The 22,472-nt window shown below is 35.9% G+C and overlaps 1 protein-coding gene across 6 annotated transcripts in view; it reads right to left on the bottom strand.

Moving 5' to 3' along the window:
• The window catches only part of ERCC6L2 (ERCC excision repair 6 like 2), a 182,647-nt gene that overhangs the window by 31,261 nt on the left and 128,914 nt on the right, over positions 1 to 22,472 (bottom strand). For all 6 annotated transcript variants that reach the window (XM_036855634.1, XM_036855628.1, XM_036855631.1 and 3 more), the window contains one exon: positions 824 to 1,005. In XM_036855634.1, coding sequence (XP_036711529.1) covers positions 824 to 1,005 — 182 coding nt within the window. The remainder of the gene's footprint in view (positions 1 to 823; positions 1,006 to 22,472) is intronic.

The raw sequence follows: 22,472 nt of genomic DNA on the forward strand, positions 1-22,472 counted from the left end.
TACAAGGCTTGGCATGCTCCAGCCCCATCTATGTCTCTCCCTTCATCTCATGCCATTCTCTGCTTGATTTATTATGCACTAAGTACACCAGTCTTCTCTCAAAACCTCCTTCCTCTTCAGAAAGTTCTTACTTTGGTTCTTTGCCTCATTATCCTTCAGGTCTTAACTTAACTGTCACTCGTATAGAGAGGTCTTCCCTGACTACCCACTAGAAAGGGAGTTATATCCCTCCCGATCCCATTATTCTCTATAAAGGGGGCCTGTCTACTTTTTTCCTATAACACACCATTTTATAATTATTTATTTATAAGTTTTTTTACTTTTGAAAATTTTACGGTTTGATGCCAACCCCCATCCCACTGTACTGTAAGCTCTATGCCTCTTTTTTTACACTGTATATTTAGCATCTAGCAAAATGCCTGAGTGCATATTAGATGCTCAATAAATACTCAATGAGTGAATGAATATAATGCACTTAAGTATTTCATTTATATAAAATAATTTCATGTTTTATCAATTTGGGGATTAGCTTTCTGAAAACACTAAAACATTTGGGATTTTTTTTTTGGCTGTGCTGCGTGGCTTGTGGGATCTTAGTTCCCCGACCAGGGACTGAACCCAGGCCACTGCAGTGAAAGTGCTCTAAACACTGGACCACCAGGGAATTCCGGGATTTATTTTTTAAAGTGTACAAATTCATATTTCTCTGAAATATTCAGATGCCAGGTATAGTTAAAATTCAAATAATTTGTATATTTTACTAGGTAGTTATATTTCTTTTGAGAATCATTCATAAAGTCCAGTGTTGTTATAGATGACATACCTGCGGATCCCTTTTGGTGTTTCTCCAATTATGAAGGTGGTCTGGCCTGTTCGGTAGACATTTTTCTTCTTCTGGCTTACAGGGTGTGAAATGTAAAGGGGAAAGGAAATGCTGCCTTCACTTGGTTGTTGGCATTCCTTTGTATGTGTCGATGTATCTTCCTTCATTTTTTCCTTATATGTCTGAAAAAAGGATGAAAGCAAAAACTCTGAAAAAACAGTCATTTTTGGTCAAATAAGGAGACTGTCTTACTTTTTCCCAGTATTCTTTACAATCTAGTATATCATATTCTCCAAGTGATATCACTGTCAGATCTTGTTAGATCTTTAAAAAGATATTACTTGTAGCAGTAATGTGATGTTTCTCTTTTCATTGTTTAAGATATATGCTAAAGATATACCTTTCTTAAAGATACAATAAAAGAAATGGTAATATGATGTTTCTACTGTCAAGACTACGGGTATACTGATACACATGCTGGCATCCACTCTCCTAAACAAGGATAAAAATTAATGATTATATAAATAATGGCATAAAAATGGTATATTTAAAATTTTTAATTCAGCAATTTCTCTCAATATTATTAAGCAGACTTTCAGTTATTTAATCTTATATAAGTAGTCAAACTTTTAAGAAATAACAACCTTTATATAATAATGAAATACACTAGGTTTTGTAAATCCTACTTCAATCTCCAGTGGGTTGCATGAATTACTTAGTGATTGTTAAGATGTTAACTAGAGGTGGTTGAAATTACAGATAGAATCATATTTATTTTACAGACTAAGGGTGTCTTGCATAACACAAATTGTTAAAAATAGTGAGTCAAGAAAAAAATAATTTTAAACTGTATGGTTCCATTTTCCCTGACAAAATGGTAAGGTGAGTATGTGGAAAGTCCCCATCTTATTCCAAAAAGAGAAATACTGGATGCAATTTGACAACAACAACAAAATTATATTTGAGCTCAAAAGTAAGAAAGGAAAATCTCTAGATGCCAAAACCAAGTAATATAGTGGTAAGTGGGAGCTGAAGCTCAGCAGCCCCAGGGATAGGGTCCTAAGTTCTAGTCTGCAGGATTCCATGTGTAGAGGGAAAATGGAAATGATTTAACTCTCTGAATTAAAAAACAAACAAACAAACAAAATGAAAACACAGCAGGAATTAAATGGATATCCAGTTTTCAAATTAAAGCTAGGAAAGCCCAAACTGGGGGCACAGGATAGAAACAGGCTCCCTTGTTATTCTAGATAGAATCACTGGTGAAAACATGGAATGTCCAGCCTGTGTCATTTGTGGAATCTGATTTTGTAGCACTTGCATTGTATGGAAAAATCTAAGCTAAAAACCAACATAAAAAACTGGCCCAGAACCAGTGAAAACCATAGATCTCAATGAGGGGTGAATACAAAAATATAACATAGGAACACTTTTTAAATCTAGAGAATGCTTGTGATTCCAATGCTGGGGGGAGGGGGAAAAGAGTTCAGGTAAAAATTATAAAGAACATACAAAGCCCACTGCCATGAAAGTGGACAGATACAACAAACGTGAGAATCCATATCTGAGGAATTATAGATAACAAAGCAATCTGAAAGAGACTTTAAATCATTAGCATATCCAGAAAGATAAAGGAAGAACTGGGTATTGTAAAATACCAGATCTGAGAAAGAACCAAATACAAATTCTAGAAAAGAAATATAGGTTTGAAAAAAAATAGACATAGAAACAAACTTAAAATATGGGTTAAGCAGCAGGCTACACAGCCTTACAATGATAGTTGATAAATTGGTAGAGTAAAATTACTCAGAATGCTAGGCAGAGAGAGAGAAAGAAAGAAAGAAAGAAAGAAAGAAAGAAAGGAGAGAAGGAGGGAAGGAGGGAATAAAGGAAGAAAGGACGAAAGAAAGGAAGAAAGGAAGGAGGAAAGGAGGAAAGGAAGGAGGAAAGGAGGAAAGGAAGAAAGGAAGGAAGGAAGAAGAAAGAAAGAAGAGAAAGAAAGAAGGAAAGAAAGAAAGAAAGGAAGGAAGACAGACAAGAAAGAAAGACAAGAAAGAAAAATTAAGAGACAGAAGATGGCAGAAAACATACCAACATTTCTAAAATATTAGAAGGAGATAACAGAAAATGGAAGAGATAATGTCAAAGAAGTAATAGCAGAGAATTGAAGAAGGCATGAATCCTCAAACTAAAAAAGGAGAGAGAATCTCTAGTGTGAAAAATGAAAATAAATCTGTACCTTGTTATATCACAGATAAAGAGAATATCTTAAAAACTACCAGAGAAAAATAAGCTATCCCACAAAGAAATAATAATCAAACTAAAGGCAGACTTCTCATTACCACTACCACCATCACCACCACCAAGAGAAGATAATGAGAGTATCTTCAACATGCTGGGAGAAAAAAACCGTCAACCTAGAATTCTAAACCCAATTAAACTATCACTTAAGAAATCTGCAGGCATACAAATACTACAAAACACAGATTAGTAATTGTCAATTAGACAGTGATTTTTTCTTTTACAGGAGTTCAATGGGATTGAAGTGGCACATATCACTGAATGTCGGTAGGGAATGGCTTTCATTCCACAAATATTTACTAAGCACCTATTACATTCCTGCCACCATGCTATGCAGTTGAGAACAAAAATATTTACATATACAAAGAGGCCCCTACTCTTAAGGGGCTTAAAAAAGCTGAGCCCCCCCCTCCCTTTTTAGTTTTTTCCATTTTTAAAATAAATCATTTATCTCTTTAATTTATATTCAAGTTCATTTCATTGAAATATACTGAACAAAAGACATAATTATATGTTCTTTAACAGCAAACCATTTCTAATGAAAAGAAATTGACTTCTTCAAAATCTAGTGTGACTCACGTGGACAAACACAAAATGCCAGGTTGCAATTTTGAACCAGGGCTTTGCTTCAGTCAGTAATGCTGAAAGTACTTTCCTCAATGACATCATTTCTTAAATCTTAAAACGTTATTAATAAAGAGAGGAAAATGCTGATCTTTAAAGATAAATTTGAAAGAGATTTGATGCATTTATTTTACATCACAAGAAAACAAGATGAATGTTAAAAGTTCCTAATAAAATAGCTCATAATCTTTGATGATTCCCAAGAAATAATTATCCATTATTATAAGGAGGGATGGGAATGTTTACATGGGGATAAAGGGAGTAAACCGAAAGAGAAGGAACTGGGCCAACCAAGAACACTCCCTCCTCATATACTGCAATTTCTGAAGCCATGGAGAAATCATGCCAGGCCATGGCAATTTTCAATTATTTACATGATTACTCTGGGTCTTTCTGACTCTGGCAGCATTACAAAGCTCATATTTCGAACAGATACATTTTTTCTTAAGTTGGTTTTACAAATTCTTCAGGGAAATTCAACTTTTCTATTCATAGCTATCAGACATGTGGATCTTTAATTTATGCCAAATATTATACACTTAAAAACCTGATTATTTTAGATAATAATAAAAAGAGAAAAGCATTTTTTCTCTCACATTGGCTCAATATCCCATCTTTCACTTAAAAAAAAAAATCTAGGTTCAGATTTCCATTTTAGTAGGGTAGTTTAACACTTACTGAAACAAGGCTGTGAAACAAAATTTTGTTTACTAATTATTTTAATAAACATTTTGATGTCCTTGTTATAAAAGCTGGTTTCACTATAGTAAAATAGTATCTTTTACAATAGCTGATATAAGGAAAATAGTGACAGTGCAGTTGCAATTGAAGGGACAGTTATAATTTATTATAAAGCAAAGTACAAGGCCTGGGGCCAAGATGAAAAGATTCCAGACCATGTGAAATTGGACGCAAACTCTTTCACTACCGCTTATGTCAAAGTTGGGAAGTCATATGACACTGAGGCAACACTATGAAGTAGCAATAGTAATGAAGGGTCAAGTAATGAAAAATTCAGTAAAAATGAGCTGGATTAGGAAATTAAAAGAGAACATTATCACTCCTTAATATTACGGTAGAGGGTGAGATTGCTTGCTCAAGAAAGCAAAATAAACCCACTCTTCTTTCCACCAGAGAACAGAATGGCCAACAACTGGAACACTATGTCTGTATCTGATAGGAAATTTTGAGATCATAACATGAAGAAAGTAGAAAGCCCAGTTTCTGTAAAAGCCCCTAATTGCTCCTAACTTTTTCCTAGAAAGTTTCTTCTAAATTATCCAAGATTTGCTTTGAGAAATTACTTCTATACTCCGTGATTCTGATGAAGGTTTCCTTCCTCTTAAGATTTATGGTTATAATGAAAAGGAGGGAATTATGAAGACAAGAACTTTGTACAGTATTTGTATAGTATAAATATGTCTGCTAATAAGTATTTTAGAAAGTTTGACACTGTTAAAGTTTAATTTATAACTTAGTAATTGCTATGTTCATGATTATCTTCATAAATTATTGGATATTGTTACGTATTTCTACTATGGTATTTTTATGAAAATAATCAAGTTCAACTTATGGAATCTTTATTAAAAATAAAACTTAGTAAGTATAAAGAGTGTAGTAATTATTTCTAAATAATGTAAACATACAGTTAAAAGATCTATTTGATGATGAGATTAAATGAATGGAAATGTGAGGTTACTTAAGAAGCTGAATTTATCAGAGAACATTGAAATAATAATCCTAATTTATGAGTGGTAATATGTCTTCCTCCTTTGGACATATATGTACTATGTGGAGCAGCCAGCTGAACGTTGAAAAAGTAGAAAACCCACCCCCGTCAGAGTTAAACAGGTCTAAAAAGGTAAAAGATCGGCCATGGCTAATTATGTTAAGTCCTAATCTGATTTATATAATTAAAAATTTAAAACATAACATGTTATTGTCAGAAAAGTAAATATTTGTCATTAAAAATAAAATTCGGAATACAAAAAATTATTTAATTCAACAAAAACATTAAATATATATTATTTCTATAAATGGTAATTGTTTTAATATATTTTGGCCAAAATAGTCTCCTCACCTATCCACAATCAAATGTTTAATGTGGAAATGGCTCACTTCAAAGACTTCATGAATAACTGCTTTTTTAAAAATTGAAGTATAGTTCATTTACAATATTATATTAGTTTTAGGTGTACAACATAGTAATTCAATATTTTTATAGATTATACTCCATTATTATTAAATTATTACATTATTATAAAACAAAGGCTGTATTTCCCTGTGCTGCATAGTGATATATCATCAACATCTGCTTTGACTTAATTTTGATAAAGTTATAAAATCATTATTCATTTTTTGAATGTCTCTAAAATATATTTAAAAATACATCATAAAATTACTATTTAAACATGTGTAAAGTATACAGTCTGTAAAATAAAAGCTATAATTTTAAGTTGTAAAAGATATACATTAGGATTACAATAAATAAGAGGGCACTTTTGTAGGGAAAAATTTCTTCTTTTAGAGTAGCCAAAATGAATTTACACTAGACCTAGTCAACTGTACATAATCCTGTACAACTAATTTCTTACTGTAAACTTTTAGGTTTATATTGGTTCTAGAAGGAAAGTTTATCTTTAGATTAATAGTATGAGACATTCAAATGACCTTTGATAATAAATACTTTCTTTTTCCTTTGGACCCAAAGTGTACTGTCCGTATTTCAAGGCATTAGACCTAAGCCAAATAGCAATATTAATAGCAATAGCCAATTAAAATATTGAACCAGTAGTTAGTTTTTTAAAGATATAACTGAAAAAAGATAAGGTATATATAGATTTTCAATATGAAAGAGTAAGAAAAAATAAAACTGACTCTTAAAAAGTTTGCAGATAACAAATTTTAATGTTAGTGCACTGAGAAAAGGAAAAAAGGGAATATTCCCCCTACCTCACGGCCATATGATTACATTAGCATTTTTCTTTTTTCTCTGCTACATATGAAATTTATCTTTATATAATAGAAAACTTCATTGGAATAGTGCACAGAATGTTTAAGGAAAAAAACTCTCTTTCTTTGAAGTAAAAAATAATTTTGGAGGCAAATTACTAAAGAACTATAGAGGGCACCTAGGTAGGAATAGCAAGGAAATGAGAAAAGTTGATAGGAATCAGTTTTTCCCATACTCACCCACCTGTGGGCAACAAATGGGGCAGGAAACATTACAATCCAGGAGACTGAGTTTCAGAAACAGCCATGAACAGCCTCTAGTTCCCATTTTGGCAGGAGAAACACTATCGCAATCTCTACCATCTTTCTAAATCTCTTTGGGGCTAATTACTGGAGACACATCCATAGCTGGTACAGATAATGCTGATTCCTTTTCCTCTGCTCATCTGTATTCCCCACAAGTAGAGGAAGCTTGGAGGGGGACAATGTACAATGAAGAACAGCCTGAAAGAATGGGTAGCCTGTCTATGATAGGCTATCATGATGTAGTGAAATCTTTATTAAGCAATTTTGGAACGGATCTGTCTGCTGAGCCGGTTTCTCCAGAAAACACCTTACAGAGGATATACCAGAACAATGAGCAATGTATATTTAACAGCCACATTCACTGTTTTTTCCATAACTGGATGATCAGCCTTGATGAGTCACTGAGAAAACTGGAGACCGGGGAGGAGATTTTCAAAGGCAATGGAAGGTCCCAATGGCTCTGACTTGTTGAGAAGCCTGAGTTTAGATTCTAAGATCACCAGAGGATCTGCCCATCACAGGAAAGCTCTTTGGTTTACACCTTGCTCCTGAGAATAGCACAGAGCTTCACAAGCCAGTCTATGGTCACGGCCACAAGTGGGCACACCGTGTAGCCAAAGCCCCTCACACTGGCCTGATCGCACCAACTTTGCCATAAAGACTAAAAAACATCAAGTGCTGTTTCATTTTTTTTCTTCATTAAACCTTAAATAGTTAAGTCTGAGAGGCAGCAATGCTTTTGTTTACACATCTGTTCAAACAAAAGATTAAAAAGAAATCTCTCTTTGGGTAAGGGCCAAACACCATAAACACATAAAAAGTCATAAACTTGCTTGTCTTTGCAAAGCAGGGAATCAGGAGTACCATAAAAACATATAGCACATGTAAATAAATTCATTCAAATGGCATCTGAGAGTCTAAAAGGACAAAGACCTTTAAGTATCTTTGCACAAGTGTGAAAAACCCCTTATCTTTGAAGTAATCATTCAATATTTCTGCCTGGAGGTAGGAAATATTACTGTAAATGCAGTTTTCCAACATTCAACAAAAACTTAAGGCAAGTATGAGGTACCCCTGAACTGTCTTCACTCAGCCTCTGGAGAAAAGCCAGCTGGTTAGAGGACCCACCACGAATATACACTGAAGTATAATTTTCTGCATATGTTTAAAAATGTCATTCAAGTCTGAAAAAACAAACACTTAGATTCAAACCTAAAACATTTTTTTTTTTTGGTGGTGAAGGGAGATTAAAGTTTGTAATTATGGTTCTCTTTTCCTCCTGGAAGGAGTAACCGTTACAATTCAGTTTTTTATATATATAGATATATATTTTCTTTTTTGATAGTACTTTGCTTGCTGAGTGAGCCACAAAAGGACAACTTTATATTGGCTTCCCTGAGCCTAGCTTCCTTTTTTTGTGCACAGCAGTCCATTTCTCATTGTACAAGAAACTCATCTATCTAAAGGAACGAAGTGATAGCCTCGGGAGTGCAGGTGAATACTGTGGGGCACACACGACAAACAGAAATACAAAAGCCCTATCTCCTTGGGATCTGGGAACATGAAGGCAGTGCCACAGCAGTCAACCTGGGGGAAAAAGGCAGGTGAGATGGTGGCAACTACCTTTAAAAAAGCCTGCAGACCAGCAACAGGGAGTGTTGGCTAATATTCCCTCAGTCCTTCATGGGAGGGTGGTCAGGGAGTAAATTCCCCTTAATACCTCCTACAGACAAAGGCAAGGCCTTTTGGGGTAGCTGTCTGAGCACTGGACTCAGCACCACAAGCCCTGGTATCTACTAGTCTTTTTAGGATCTCCAGTAAATAGTAATGAATAGGTCCTTGGCATCTTGAGCCCTGACTCAATTTTAAATCTTTACATATATTATTTATATTACTGTAAAAATGTCTCTAAACACTACTTGAAGGTCCTATACTAAATAATACCTGTCAGTGAAAAGATCACGGAAGGGTGGTGCTGATGGAAAAATTTTAATTAAAGTCTTTCTTGGAAGGCACCTGCCCCTGCTTGCCTTTCCAGTGGCTGGCACTTCCACGGGGAGCTTAGGCTCTCACTTCCTTCCTCCAGGCCTCCAGCTGGGGTAAGTGTAGGTTTCTATGCAGGCTGATTCAGTGACAAGGCCATCGATGGCTCTCCAGTGTCTAGGGAAGAACATTTCAAGCACCCTGCCACAAATGACACCAGGACACTGTAACTAGTTGTGAAGTTGGATGCAGATTATTGTTAATAATAAAGTACTGAAATCTGTGAATAATTCTTTTTAGTAAATTAGAGTGGATTTCCTATAACCACATACTCTCTCCTATTCTGATATGCTTTCTTGAGTCATGTAGAAGACAAAGTAAAGCTTTCCCAGAGAGAAAGGCCAACTGAAAGTATGTTCCACTAGAACTGAATTTAATGATCAAGTGACCCCTTCTTATGGTCTAAAATGGCAGTTCTGAAACTTTTTGGTCTTAGGATACCTTTACACTTTAAAAATTATTGAGGACGCCAAAGAGATTTTGTTTATGTAGGTTATATCTATTGAAAGTTTAAAATAATTAAATAACTCTTTACCAGCAAAAAAGTTTATATTTTCCAAGGCAAACAAACAAAAAATTAGCCAGAAGAGTGGCTACATATTACATTTTTGCAAATGTCTTTAATAGCTGGCTTAATAAAAGACAGCTGGATTCTCATATCTTCTGCTGCATTCAGTCTGCTGCAACAATGTTGTTTTAGTTGGAGTGTATGAAGAAAATCAGCCTCATACAGATATGTAGTTGAAAAAGGGCAGAATATTTTCATAGCCTTTTCAGGTATTTGTAGATATTCTTTTTTGATACTTTATCAAAATTCAATTAAGGTTAGTTTCATGTAATATTTGAAACCATATCAGTGAACTTTTTATATTGTTAAAATTAAAATTCATTGGTATATTTTGTACTTTGGCTGAATTTTTCCCCATGCATGATTTTGTAGTATCATTCACTGGTCATTTGGAAAATATTAAGTCAGTTATGCAGATCTTCAAAATGTTGACACATTCAATTATACAACACTGGAAAACCATATTTGTTGTTATTACCACCTATGCATCAGAAAAAATCTTTTTAAATATTGGGAAGTGGTCATGGTCACAGTGGAAGACACAAGTTTTTCAATATTTTAATTTTCACTTTATCACTGGCAACAAGTACTGTCTGTTGTCTTCCTTGAAGTGACAGAAAGTATCTACCAAATACACAAGTCTAAATAACCATAGTTTGTCAGTCATTCTTTCAAGTATTGATACAAATTGTGTTCCAAAAAAAAGTGGCTAGTTTAGTCTGCAGTTCAATTATACAAGTGCTTCTGTACACTTCCTATTTCATCAAACAGACTATTAAAAAGATGAGTACCAAAGGGTTGAGATTTAAGAAAATTAGTAATTTTTATTGATTCATCAAGGATATTCTTTTTTTTTTTTTAAAGAATCAATTTTATTTATTTATTTTTTGGTTGTGTTGGGTCTTTGTTGCTGCACACAGGCTTTCTCTAATTGCGTCCGGTGGGGGCTACTCTTCGTTGCGGTGCGTGGACTTCTCATTGTGGTGGCTTCTCGTGTTGTGGAGCATGGGCTCTAGGCACGTGGGCTCAGTAGTTGTGGCATGCGGGCTGTAGAGCACAGGCTCAATAATTGTGGCGCACTGGCTTAGTTGCTCTGTGGCATGTGGGATCTTCCTGGACCAGGGATTGAACCAGTGTCCTCAGCATTGGCAAGTGGATTCTTAACCACTGCGCCACCAGGGAAGTCCCCATCAAGGATATTCTTAAGAGAAACTAAAAGTAGTTTTCCTTTCCTGAAAGTATGCGGTGGTAAATACTAGTGGCCCAAATAATTTTTATGAACAAAGTGAGGAGTTCTTTCTCTTAAGGTATTCATTATTTCATCTGGCCACAGCAACGGGATAGCCTTAAATACTGAATAAAAGTATGATATGGCTTTCTAATTCCATTTTGAAGCAGTTAATGCTAAATAGTCATGAAAGTTGTTTATAGATCAATTGAAATTTGATTCCGATAATAACTTGGTTACAAAATGACTGACACCTTTAAATAAAACATCAACCTACCAACAATTTTGTCGTAAATGCTGTGAGAGCTGACTCTGGTTATGTTAAAAGGGATTCTATCTTCATCAGGAAATTTGCAAAAATATCACAACTTCCATCTTAGATCAAGGATCATAGTTCAAACATATTTATCCTGCCTAAAGCTAATCTACTACAAAAGAATTCATGCTTATGCTAATAAATTAGAATAATTCTCCACATTTCTCTGTATAGAATCTCTTTAGTATATACTAGAAATTCAATTAAAATCGGTAAGTTCTAATTGAGTATCTATGTAGCAGGTACTTTTTTAGGTCCTGGGAATAAAAGGTAGAGTAAGATTCACTTCCTAATGCAAAAGAGTTTCACAGTCTAACCAGGAATACAGTGCCAGACACTGTGGATGGCCTACTAACAGCCACTGCCTCCCTCTTTGTTGTCTGAACAAAATTGAGGTTCTCTTAGAAATGTGCTCAGGGAAGGTAGATTGCCCTCTCAGTTCTTAGGGGATAAACAGATTAGTCAAGCCAATTATGTTCTGCCAGAAAGATTTTCCTCCCCAATAAAAGGAGAGATACAGGAAGAGAACCACGCCTTCCTGTCTTCGGATACATTTGTAAGAGGAAATAAGTTCTTGAGATGCAGTAGTCATCTTGTAACATAAGGCAAAAGGCCTCATGGAACTAAAACTGAACTTACTGAGGATAGTGGGGCAGAAAATGAGAGAGCCTGAATTCTTATGATGTCATTGGACTGTAGTAATACACCTGGAAATACCTCCCTCCAGCCTTGCTGTTATGTAAATTAGTTCAACAGCCTATTGTATAAGCCATTTTCAGATGGTTATTCTATTCCTTGCAGCTGAAAGCATCCTGTAGATACTTACTTATAAAGTATCACATAATACAATGTGATAAGTGCTATAGCAGACATACATGCACACACAAACACACACACACAAATAAGTAAAGATGAATTTGAGGAAAACATTTATACTGCTTTGGAGAAGACAGGGGACAACTGTCACTGATGATACAAGGAGTAGGAGTTCAACAGGCAGACACAGGTGAAATGGAATTTTAAACAAAAGAACCACAAGAGCAAAGACATGTAAAAGTCCACAGTGTGCTTGGAGACTGATTTATAAACTGAAGGCTGACTAGGAAGAGCCCGCTCATCTTTCTATCCCCAGAGTCTAGCACAGTGCCTGGCACATAGTGTCAATAATTTTGAATGAGTATCTCAGAATGAGACTGGAAAAGGAGACTAGCACCAAATTGAGATAGGCCTCATGTGCTATGGAAAAGAAACACAGTTAAGATATTTTATAGAACTTTGGAAGAGAGAAAATTATGCCCCAAAGTGACTGTTCAGATTTGTTACTGCTAGATGAGGAAAGCTTACAAAGTCATGCATGGGTAGGGGTATCTTTCTGACACCATTCTCCATGTTCTCACTTCTCGAGTGGGTGTCTTATACCAGCACTATGGTCAAGAGATGACAGATAATGAGTGAAGATGAAGAATACCAGCATTTATGCTGCTCTAAAATAACTAACATCTTTACATTATCTGCCAGTATATCTCCTTTAACATTAACTTGTGGAGCTAAGAGTTAAGGAGCCTTTACTCATAGTGAAAATGGTTGTGGGGATCTGCCTTATGTAGTACTTTCTTGCAGGAATTACGAGTAACAAATATTTTCTGAACTTCTACTCTGTGCTGCCTGTTGCTAATTGGTGATGCTTACGGACATGTATGTCATGGTCCTGATCCTTAAGCAGCTTGTAACATACATGAGAAGAAAGCAAACGTTAATACGGTGTCTGTCATGTCTACAGTGATGACTGGCACAGAGAATGGGTGTGAAAGGAGCTTGGAATAGAGTGATCTCCGAGGACTGAGGCTTCATGTAAGAAGTGAAACTTGAGTGGAGGATCAGCCAGTAGATGATTTACTTGGAGGTGCAGATTGAGTAAATTTATCGAAGACCATGAATGCCAGGCAAGCCTGAGAATACTTCTAATTCAGATAAGGAGGGATTGTTTCCCTTGGCTAATTAAACATATTCAGTAGTAGCTCTGAACAATGGCAGGTCATTGCCAGAGGATTTTCAGGAAAACTATGAAAGTTGTTAATGGAAAAGATAGTTTAAGCCATTTAATTTTCAGAAGATAGTGATGGGGTTCATTATACGCTGACAACAACTTGAAAACCTAAATTATTCAAAAACTATCAATTTTGTACGAGACACTACTTTAGGTCTCCAGAATTATCAAATGTGAATCTGAGATATATTGTGCTATTTTTTGAAGTCCAGAGTTTATAGAAAAGAAGAAAAAGATGTATACTTACATAACTATGATAAAAATGTGGAAGTCATATGTTAGAATAACAGGCCACATAAAGTACTATTGGGAGAAGCAGAAAGAGTGTAAGGAGAAGGACAGCTTACTTCCATCTTAGGTTGGAATTGGGGCAGGCTTTGTGAAAGAGTGACACATCTGAGGTAGATGCTGAAAGGAAGAGAGGTTTGGAGATTTGGGAGGTTAGAAAAACTAAGGCTGAAGGTTATTTGTGGTAGAGAAAAAGCACAAGTAAAGAGAAAAAAGTAAAAAAAATTATGTCTTTGCCAAAATATCTTTGGCAGAGTAGATATTGCAAACAGTCTTACTATATTTCTTGAGTGCAGATAGTTTTAACTATCTAAAAAAATATTTTTTAAAGAGAAAGATGCATTCAGTCCACCTGAATTTTTTGTTTAACTGCTAAAGTGACGGTAATTCTTCACAGGCAAGTTATCTTGGAAAACTAGACTGATTTGTCATATTGGAAAAGCAAAATGGAATTAAAAAAAAAAGTAAAAACCTTCAAAGCAAACTAGAAACCAAAGGAACTGAGGGAAAAGCACAAGAGAAGACAGAAAGATTGAAAGACTACAGGGATTTAAGCTGACTGCCGCTGTTGAGCCTGAGGGAAGTCACGTACCCTCTGATTTAAAAAAAAAATCAGTAAAATATTGTTTGCATTAGTCTCCAAGAATCCTGCACATTATGACCTTATAATTTTGCTTTATTCGTCCTATAAAATTCAGAATTCATATGTATACAGGCAGGATTCTCAGATGACAAGGCAATAGGTGTTTCCATTAAGTGGCCATGTCCAATTGATACCATGGTTTTCAATAGAGGGATAAAATATAATTTGAAAAGGGCTGTTAAGTGCTTAACATTCTCTAAGTCGCTAGGTGGAGTCAATCAGAGTTCAATGAGGCCTTATATCTTTAAGCTTTTATATTGTTACTTAGAAGGCATTATTTGAAGAAATAGTATTTTTAAGCTATTTATAATCTTTCAACTATTCTAAATGGAGAAACTGTTCAAAGAAGCCGTATCAATCGTCTATGCAATTGGAACAATGACCAGCTAGGAGAAGAGTTAGAATCAAGCTACTTCCTAATAAGCAAAGAATATTTTTGTCAGTCTAGGCCATGGTCAAATTAGTTTTTTATAAGTGCTGTCAAATACAAATTTTTTTCTATAGTATTCTTTATGATAAATCAGGCATAGTTCAAGGTGGGCCCTTCATCTATAAAATTTGAGGACTGGACTAGATATCTTTTATGGTATTCTAACATATTCTATTATTGGTGCTATTAACAACAAAAAGAATAACAGGTCATTGCAGAGAATAATAGAAAGAGTTTCACTCATCACCCCTACTAATAAGCAATAATCATAATTACAATAATAAAAATTTATGCCTTTCTTGCAAGGAGTTGAATGTGTTTTGTACACATCAGCTCATTAGTGGCATTATTAATCCTGGTAACGTCACTGTGAGGAAGGATGCCACAGCTTCTCATCACCACCAGCTAGGAGGGGAATAGGTATAGGTGCTTATAGTTAACGCCAGATTCTCATTCCTCTAATGAGGTAACAGGTGTTCCTCACAAATGACACACTATCTCTCTGAATCAATCCTAGTTCTAAGGATAGAAACACAACAGCCTTTTTCATGCTAGCACTGGTCACGTAATTTCATACATATACACACACAACTTAAAAAATCCAATCTCTACTAAAATCACTTGAAAGAATAACTTTCTGATACAAACACCATAAAATTAACATCTAGCTATAGAAAGAAAAATCATAAGACCATGAAAAATCCCACCCAGTAAGAGTTAATTCCGCTACGTGCTGAAACCATAAACCTTACTTACTGGACTACTTCATAAACCAGTCATTTGTGAACAATTACTTTAAACCATCATGCCATTCACTATCCTGAAAACTAGGCTAATGGAATGCTATATCTCCCCAAAGTCTGCTCATTGTAAACAGTCCATCCCTCCTTGCTGACTCCAAAAGCTGTATAAACATACTGCAACTAAATCCACCATAGCTCATAGAAATCCTTTCTTTAAGTAATCTACAAAATGCCAATTTAATACAAATACAAGAAAGAGAAGTTCTAAGACAACATTTTGTATTTACAGTATTCTGAACAGTGCTTAAACCTGCACTGGTTATATAAAAGGCACTCTCTCCCCCATGCCACCCCCGCCTCCAGGCTGTCGGCATGCTTAGTTCTCTCATTTACACCACACTGCAATAACATAAAGAACGGTTTACTATTAATCCAGGTTTTACTACAAAGCAACCCGTTATTTCTCTGTCAAACACTGGCAAGAGTGCCAAGTGTCTGTCATCCAATTCAGGGGATTAAGTCTTCTTTTATAGTCTGATACTTGTACCAATTTATAAAAATACAGATATAGTTTCTTCAAGTTGGTCACAGTCTATATTTTGGCTTGGATTCAGGCAGCAGAGGTTGACTATGACAGCTGGCAGGAAACTGAGGGGAGAATACATCCTCCCCCTTTCAGTCACCACGTCTCAGTTGCCATAGTGATTAATCCTTAATCAAATGCTGTCTTTGTACAATTCTTTTCAGCAAACTTTAAGTAAACTTAAGTTGAAAACATGCAGTTGATTGAAAAAATGAGGTACCATATCACACACAGGTATAGCTAAGTTTTATGACATACTTCCATATATTAAAAGAATAAATTAACTTTAATGAAGTTCCTTCCAATGCTTAGAACATTTCTTTTTGGTCTAAGCTTAAACCTAAATCACACAGGTTTTCCCCCTTGTTATCAGACATCTTGTCTTTTAAAATAAGCTGTCTTCAGAAATGGTTCTAAAATATCCAAGTACAATTGAAGGCAAAGCAAGTTCTCATTTTATATAGTTTGTATTGCTAAATTAAAAAGGTATAATTAGAAATTTATTTAGGAGAGATAGGTTTTAATTCAAGACATTTATCAAATATGTTCAAATAAGTAGAAATTATTTTATAAAAGTATAAACTGTAAGAAACCAAAGGAAATATGGAGAAGATAGTATATTCTAGAACTTTTCTTAATATATGGGTGAATTCCATTTGATTCATAGCTTTTGTCATTCTGGTTACCAATAATTACATCAAAGGACTGAGAAACTCTGAAAGACCATAGTATGTTATCTATAATTGTAGTGTACATTACTTCTCTTTTGTAAGTTTTCCATTTAGTATATTCCTTTGCAATTTAGTTAAAAGCTCTTACTTAGACTCAATTACAGTATTCCTTGGAAAGTGAAATACTTGCATATTGTGGCCACTGTTAATCTTGTGTTGCCTTCATACAAATAAATAGGACTTGTTTTGTTTTCTTAGGAATTGAGGCAACACATCTGCATCTGGCTGCAGACACACAGACACACACAGAGACCACACACAGGCATACACACATACAAACACAAAATCTTTTCAAACACAAAGGTCTCTAATAAAACTTTGGTGACAGACATGAAGCACTCAAAAGAATTCTCAGTAATCAAAAAGATTCTGGATGTGAGCCCCAGATGAAAGATACTGTACTGTAGCTGGGAGGTCTAGGGATTTTTGGAGATTTCAGAAGAAGAGGGTTGTCGATATTTCTAACACTATGGCTGAGACTTTCTGCCTTCATCTTGCTTCATTTACCTTCACCTTAGTTTATTCTCTTTTCTTCCCGTAACGGTTTAAAAGTTTTCCCAAAACTGCAAATCCATTATTGCCAGCCACCACCACAGGGAGAGCTGCAAAACCTCTCAGTGAGTGACATATATATATCTAACCAAAGATGATGGTGTGGTTCAATGATTTACTCATTAAAGGTGTTGAAATAAATACTATCGACCAGATATGATGAAATCAGTGATTGTGATCATTTTTTTCCTTAGAAATTCTGTGAATGGCTTTGACATGTCATCAATATCTCATTTACGTAAAATAATATTTTTTAATTTTAAAAGTCTTCAGAAATGCTTAATTTAACCATCTTTACAAATAGTTTTAGTAAAGAGAAACACAACATTACCATCATTCCATCTCACTGACATTATTAAAGTAGTTTCTAGTTTCCAGAAGAATTATAATGAGGAGAACCCAGAGTAATACGTATAGAGATGCAAAAGGACTAGTTTGATGGCAGAGTGCTGTCTCACTCATTTGAATCTCTGTCAGCAGCTATGGAGATATCATGAATTAGAAGTAGTCACAAACTAATGAATCTAAACAGAAAATAAATCTATCAGCTTTAAGGAGAAAAGTTACTAATAACTTCTACTCTAATACAGAATATCCTAAAACAAAATTAATATAAAGTACTGAGTGACTTTGTTTTCATAAACAAAAACAGTAGTCACATATAAAAATTTGAAAAATAATCTACCATAAATATTCTTGTTTTGTTTTTAAGGAAATTCAAAGCCCCAGATGGACTAGTACCACCCATTCTTTTACTTATAGTTAAATATAGCTGCATACAACTGTTTATAGATTAATTGTTTTTGTTGATCCTCACCCTCCAGGGGAGTTAGAGACCTGACATCAGTCTTATCCATTGGTTGTAGTAACAATACTTATTATTCATTGACTGCTTACTTTGTGTCAGGTACTGTTCAGAGCATTTTACAGGTATTACCTCATTTAGTCTTCACAACAACGATTTGAGGTAAGAAGTATAATTACTTGTATATTAAGCACAAGGAAATTGAGGCACAGAGAAGGTAAGTAACTTGTTCATGGTCACACAGGAAGTATCAGGTAGAGCTACAATTCAAACTGACAGCCTGAATAGACTCCATGCCATAGGCTAGTTATAACAATCAAAAATTTCTTCTGCCTCTAGAATATTAGAGTTCAACAAACTGAAGATGAGTCTCATTATATGAGTTCTTTTATTTATTTATTTCTAGTTAAACTAAAAGGAGGAAAGCATGAGGTATGTCTCAGGGGTTGCAGTTTTATGTCAAAAATATAGTAGGTTTAGTTTTTGATGTTGGTGAAAAACTAAGAACAACAAAAATATGTATGATCACTAACTATTTTGAAAACTGATTTTATTTTTAAAATTTATTTACTTTATTTATTTTTGGCTGCGCTGGGTCTTCGTTGCTGCGTGCAGGCTTTCTCTGGTTGCCGTGCGTGGGCTTCTCATTGCGGTGGCTTCTCTTGTTGCAGAGCACGGGCTCTGGGCACGCGGGCTTCAGTAGTTGTGGCACGCGGGTTCTAGAGCACAGGCTCAGTAGTTGTGGCACACGGGCTTAGTTGCTCCGTGGCATGTGGGATCTTCCCGGACCAGGGCTCGAACCCATATCCCCTGCATTGGAAGGTGGATTCTTAACCACTGTGCCACCAGGGAAGCCCTGAAAACTCTGATTTTCATATACCAAGACTTTTCTTTTTATTTATTTAACTTTTTATTGGAGTATAGTTGACTCATAATGCTGTGTTAGTTTTAGGTGTACAGCAAGGTGAATCAGTTATACATATACATATATTCACTCTTTTTTAGATTCTTATCCCATATAGGCCATTACAGAGTATTGAGTAGAGTCCCCTGTGCTATACAGTAGGTCCTTATTAGCTAGCTATTTTATATATAGTAGTGTGTATCCAAGACCTTTCTTTTTTGATGGTAAGTTTATAATACCATCCCCAAGTGATTGTTTTTTATAGGTAATACATTTCAGCTTTCAAGATGCTAAAGTACAACTATATTATTAACCTGATGTATTAAATGATATAGGTCAAATCTGAGGGATTGAATCTTATTCTGTCAGAATTTTACTGTATCAAGTATTGATTTAAAGAAGTTAGCCACTGAAATAAGTATGTTTATATAGACTATTCTATAATGCCTGCTAGCGTTGGTGGCATGGGACTGGACTTCCTGCTTAATGGCTTTAAAACTTCCCTGAGTATTTTATACCCACCGTGATTTAGTCATTAAACACCAGATTTCTTCATATTCCCTGAAAAAGGTCTACTAAATTGGTCTATGTGTGACTGGGGAGATATATGGCCTCAAAGGACATATCAGAAATTCCAGGAGCTGGGTATTCCAATTTGTTTCCTGGTAAGAAATGCCCCTCACTCTGAAAATCACTGTGAAAAGACAAGGTTTCTGATGAGACTGTGCTGTTCATCTCAAGAATGCTGGGGTTGAAAAAGGTTGAAAACTACTGGTATTGCTAATGTAAGGATAAAGGAAATCCCTTTGCACACCCACCCCCCCCAACTAAAGGCAAAGTATATTTCCAGCATTTTCATTTTTACAATTTTCCTTACGAAGGTTCCAAAGGTACTTTTTATTGCTTCTATATCTAGGGGTTGCTTCTTGGGTCCGTTTTGGGAGGTATTGCATGGCTGTAAATTTCTTCTCTGAGAAATATTTAAATAAGCTAGTGACCAATATCCAGTTAAATTATTGCATTAACATCTACTACAGAGTTTGCCAAATTTTCTGACCTTTCACATTAAAATTTGTTTGGAAAAGAGCATGGTTTAAAAAAAAGGCATGGTTTAAAAGAAAGAAAAACCTAATAAAAAATTAGCTGTCTGGGGCTTCCCTGGTGGTGCAGTGGTTGAGAGTCTGCCTGCCGATGCAGGGGACACGGGTTCGAGCCCTGGTCTGGGAAGATCCCACATGCCGCGGAGCAGCTAGGCCCGTGAGCCACAATTACTGAGCCTGCGCATCTGGAACCTGTGCTCCGCAACAAGAGAGGCCGCAATCGTGAGAGGCCCGCGCACTGCGATGAAGAGTGGCCCCCGCTTGCCGCAACTAGAGAAAGCCCTCGCGCAGAAACGGAGACCCAACACAGCCAAAAATAAATAAATAAATAAATAAACAAAGTAAACAATGTGTTAAAAAAAAAATTAGCTGTTTAAAAGATTCTGATATGCTCTTCATTTTAATATAGTAAATTTCTGGCAAACCCAGCACATTTCTGCCTACCTTTTTCATATAGCTCCCACAAGGTAGTCAAACTGTAGAAATGCTAGTTTACAGCATTGGTTGAGATATGGTATACTCCCAGATCAAATGAGAATATAAAAAAGTGGCATACTTGGGTCATGAAAGTCCTTTCATGAGTTGCATTTTGGAATTGGGCCTTTGGATTACACTGAAAAATGCTAAAAGCACAGCCTTTCAAAGCTCAATATTACATTTACTCTAAGGATATTATAAGACAACTGACAGTTAACTAGATCATTCAGTGGTCCCCATTTAAAATGCCAGGTGACAAATTTCTTTCAAATTAAACGCTAGGAAAAGCTTTGCTCCTCCTTAGAAGAGGTGTTTTTTTGTTTTTTGTTTTTCTTTTTTCTTAAGGACAATCATTTAGCTCAGTGTTTCTCAGTAGGGTGTTATGGCATTTTGGGCAGAACAATTCTTGGCATGTGGGATGCTCCCCCCACCCCCCAGGACAGCCATTTAGCATCCCTGGCCTCCAGACATTAATACCAGTCAGGCACTTAGTCATTGTGACCACCCAAACTGCCCAACATTTCCAAATGTACTAGTTGAGAAAACACTAAATACATTGTTCACTTCCTTTGTTTTGTCTACCAGGAAACTCAATCAAGATTTCATTAAAAAAATATATCTGGGAAAGTATAGTATATCCTATATACCTGCATTCTAACTTTCTCCCAGTCTTGAACTTCCGTCTTAATTTATATTTTCCGTGGTCATGAACTTAATTTTGTATTCTGATTTTATTAAGACAATCCAAAATCTTTGTCAAACCAGATGAGGTACAAATAAATGAAGATAGCTTTGATCTTGGGTGGCCTAGGCCTGCAGCGGCTTGAAGCGGGGTTTCGGTTCCCGGCCAGTGACTGAGGTTGGGTCGCGCCGGTGAGAGCACCGAATCCTAGCCACTAGACCAGTGGTCAGTGACAAGGCCCTGGCTGTACGGCTTTGCAGAAAAAGAATTCCCACAAAGACGGAAAGTAGTGAAACAAGTAAAGTATTTATTAGGCGAGAAAAAGAGTATGTGTGGATAGACACACGGGTGGGCTCAGAGAAAGAGTCACACCCTCGTGGCAGTTTGAATCACTTTTATGGGGCATTTCTTCGGGTTTCCTTTGGCCAGTCATTTTGATTAGCCTGGTTCAAAGTCCATATTTGGTATAGCTCAGGATTTTTCCATGTGTGCGCATGCATCTCTTAGCCAAGATGAATTCTATGCAAGAGGCCTTTGGGTAGGTTTGGACACTTGGCATCACTCCCCTTTTGACCTCCAAGGAGCCTTTCTGCTCATGTGTAGTCTGGGAGGTCTCCTGACTTCAGGAATGAGGAATAAGTGGTCTCTTATCTTCCCTCTGGGCAGGGTCCAGCCTCCTCTCTCAATTGTCCTGTTATTCCTGTCTCAGAGTACCGGTCCACAAGGAACAAACACAAACCGTTTGCCCTGGGGGCCCATCTATCTCCTGTCTCAGCTTGACAGTTCAGATAGCATCCCCACCCCCAACCCCCCACCCCCCCACCCCCCACCCCCGCCCCGTTTCATTCTCAAAAGTAGCACTAACTTGAAACAAAGTGTCATTGTTATATACAATACCAATTTTTCACTTCTACACATAAAGTGGTAGAAAAACTACTCCTCAGACACCTAGCTCTAAAGAATTAAGAAAGAATAATAAGCAAAAGAGAAGAAAATATTTTTTAAAACTTTTGACAAAAGTGTGTAAAGAAAATATCACTTTTATATAAGCCTTATTTCTATATAACAGCAAATTTAAATGAGAAGAGCCCATAGGAAGTATTTATTACTTTTAACATTATAAAAATCCTTTTGTTAAAAATATAAATTCTAAAGATGGCGGAAGAGTAAGACGCGGAGATCACCTTCCTTCCCACAGATACAGTAGAAATACATCTACACGTGGAACTGCTCCTACAGAACACCCACTGAACGCTGGCAGAAGACGTCAGACCTCCCAAAAGGCAAGAAAATCCCCACGTACTTGGGTAGGGTACAAGAAAAAAG

The sequence above is a fragment of the Balaenoptera musculus genome, chromosome 6, assembly GCF_009873245.2.
Source record: "Balaenoptera musculus isolate JJ_BM4_2016_0621 chromosome 6, mBalMus1.pri.v3, whole genome shotgun sequence".
In the NCBI taxonomy this organism is placed as follows: Eukaryota; Metazoa; Chordata; class Mammalia; order Artiodactyla; family Balaenopteridae; genus Balaenoptera; species Balaenoptera musculus.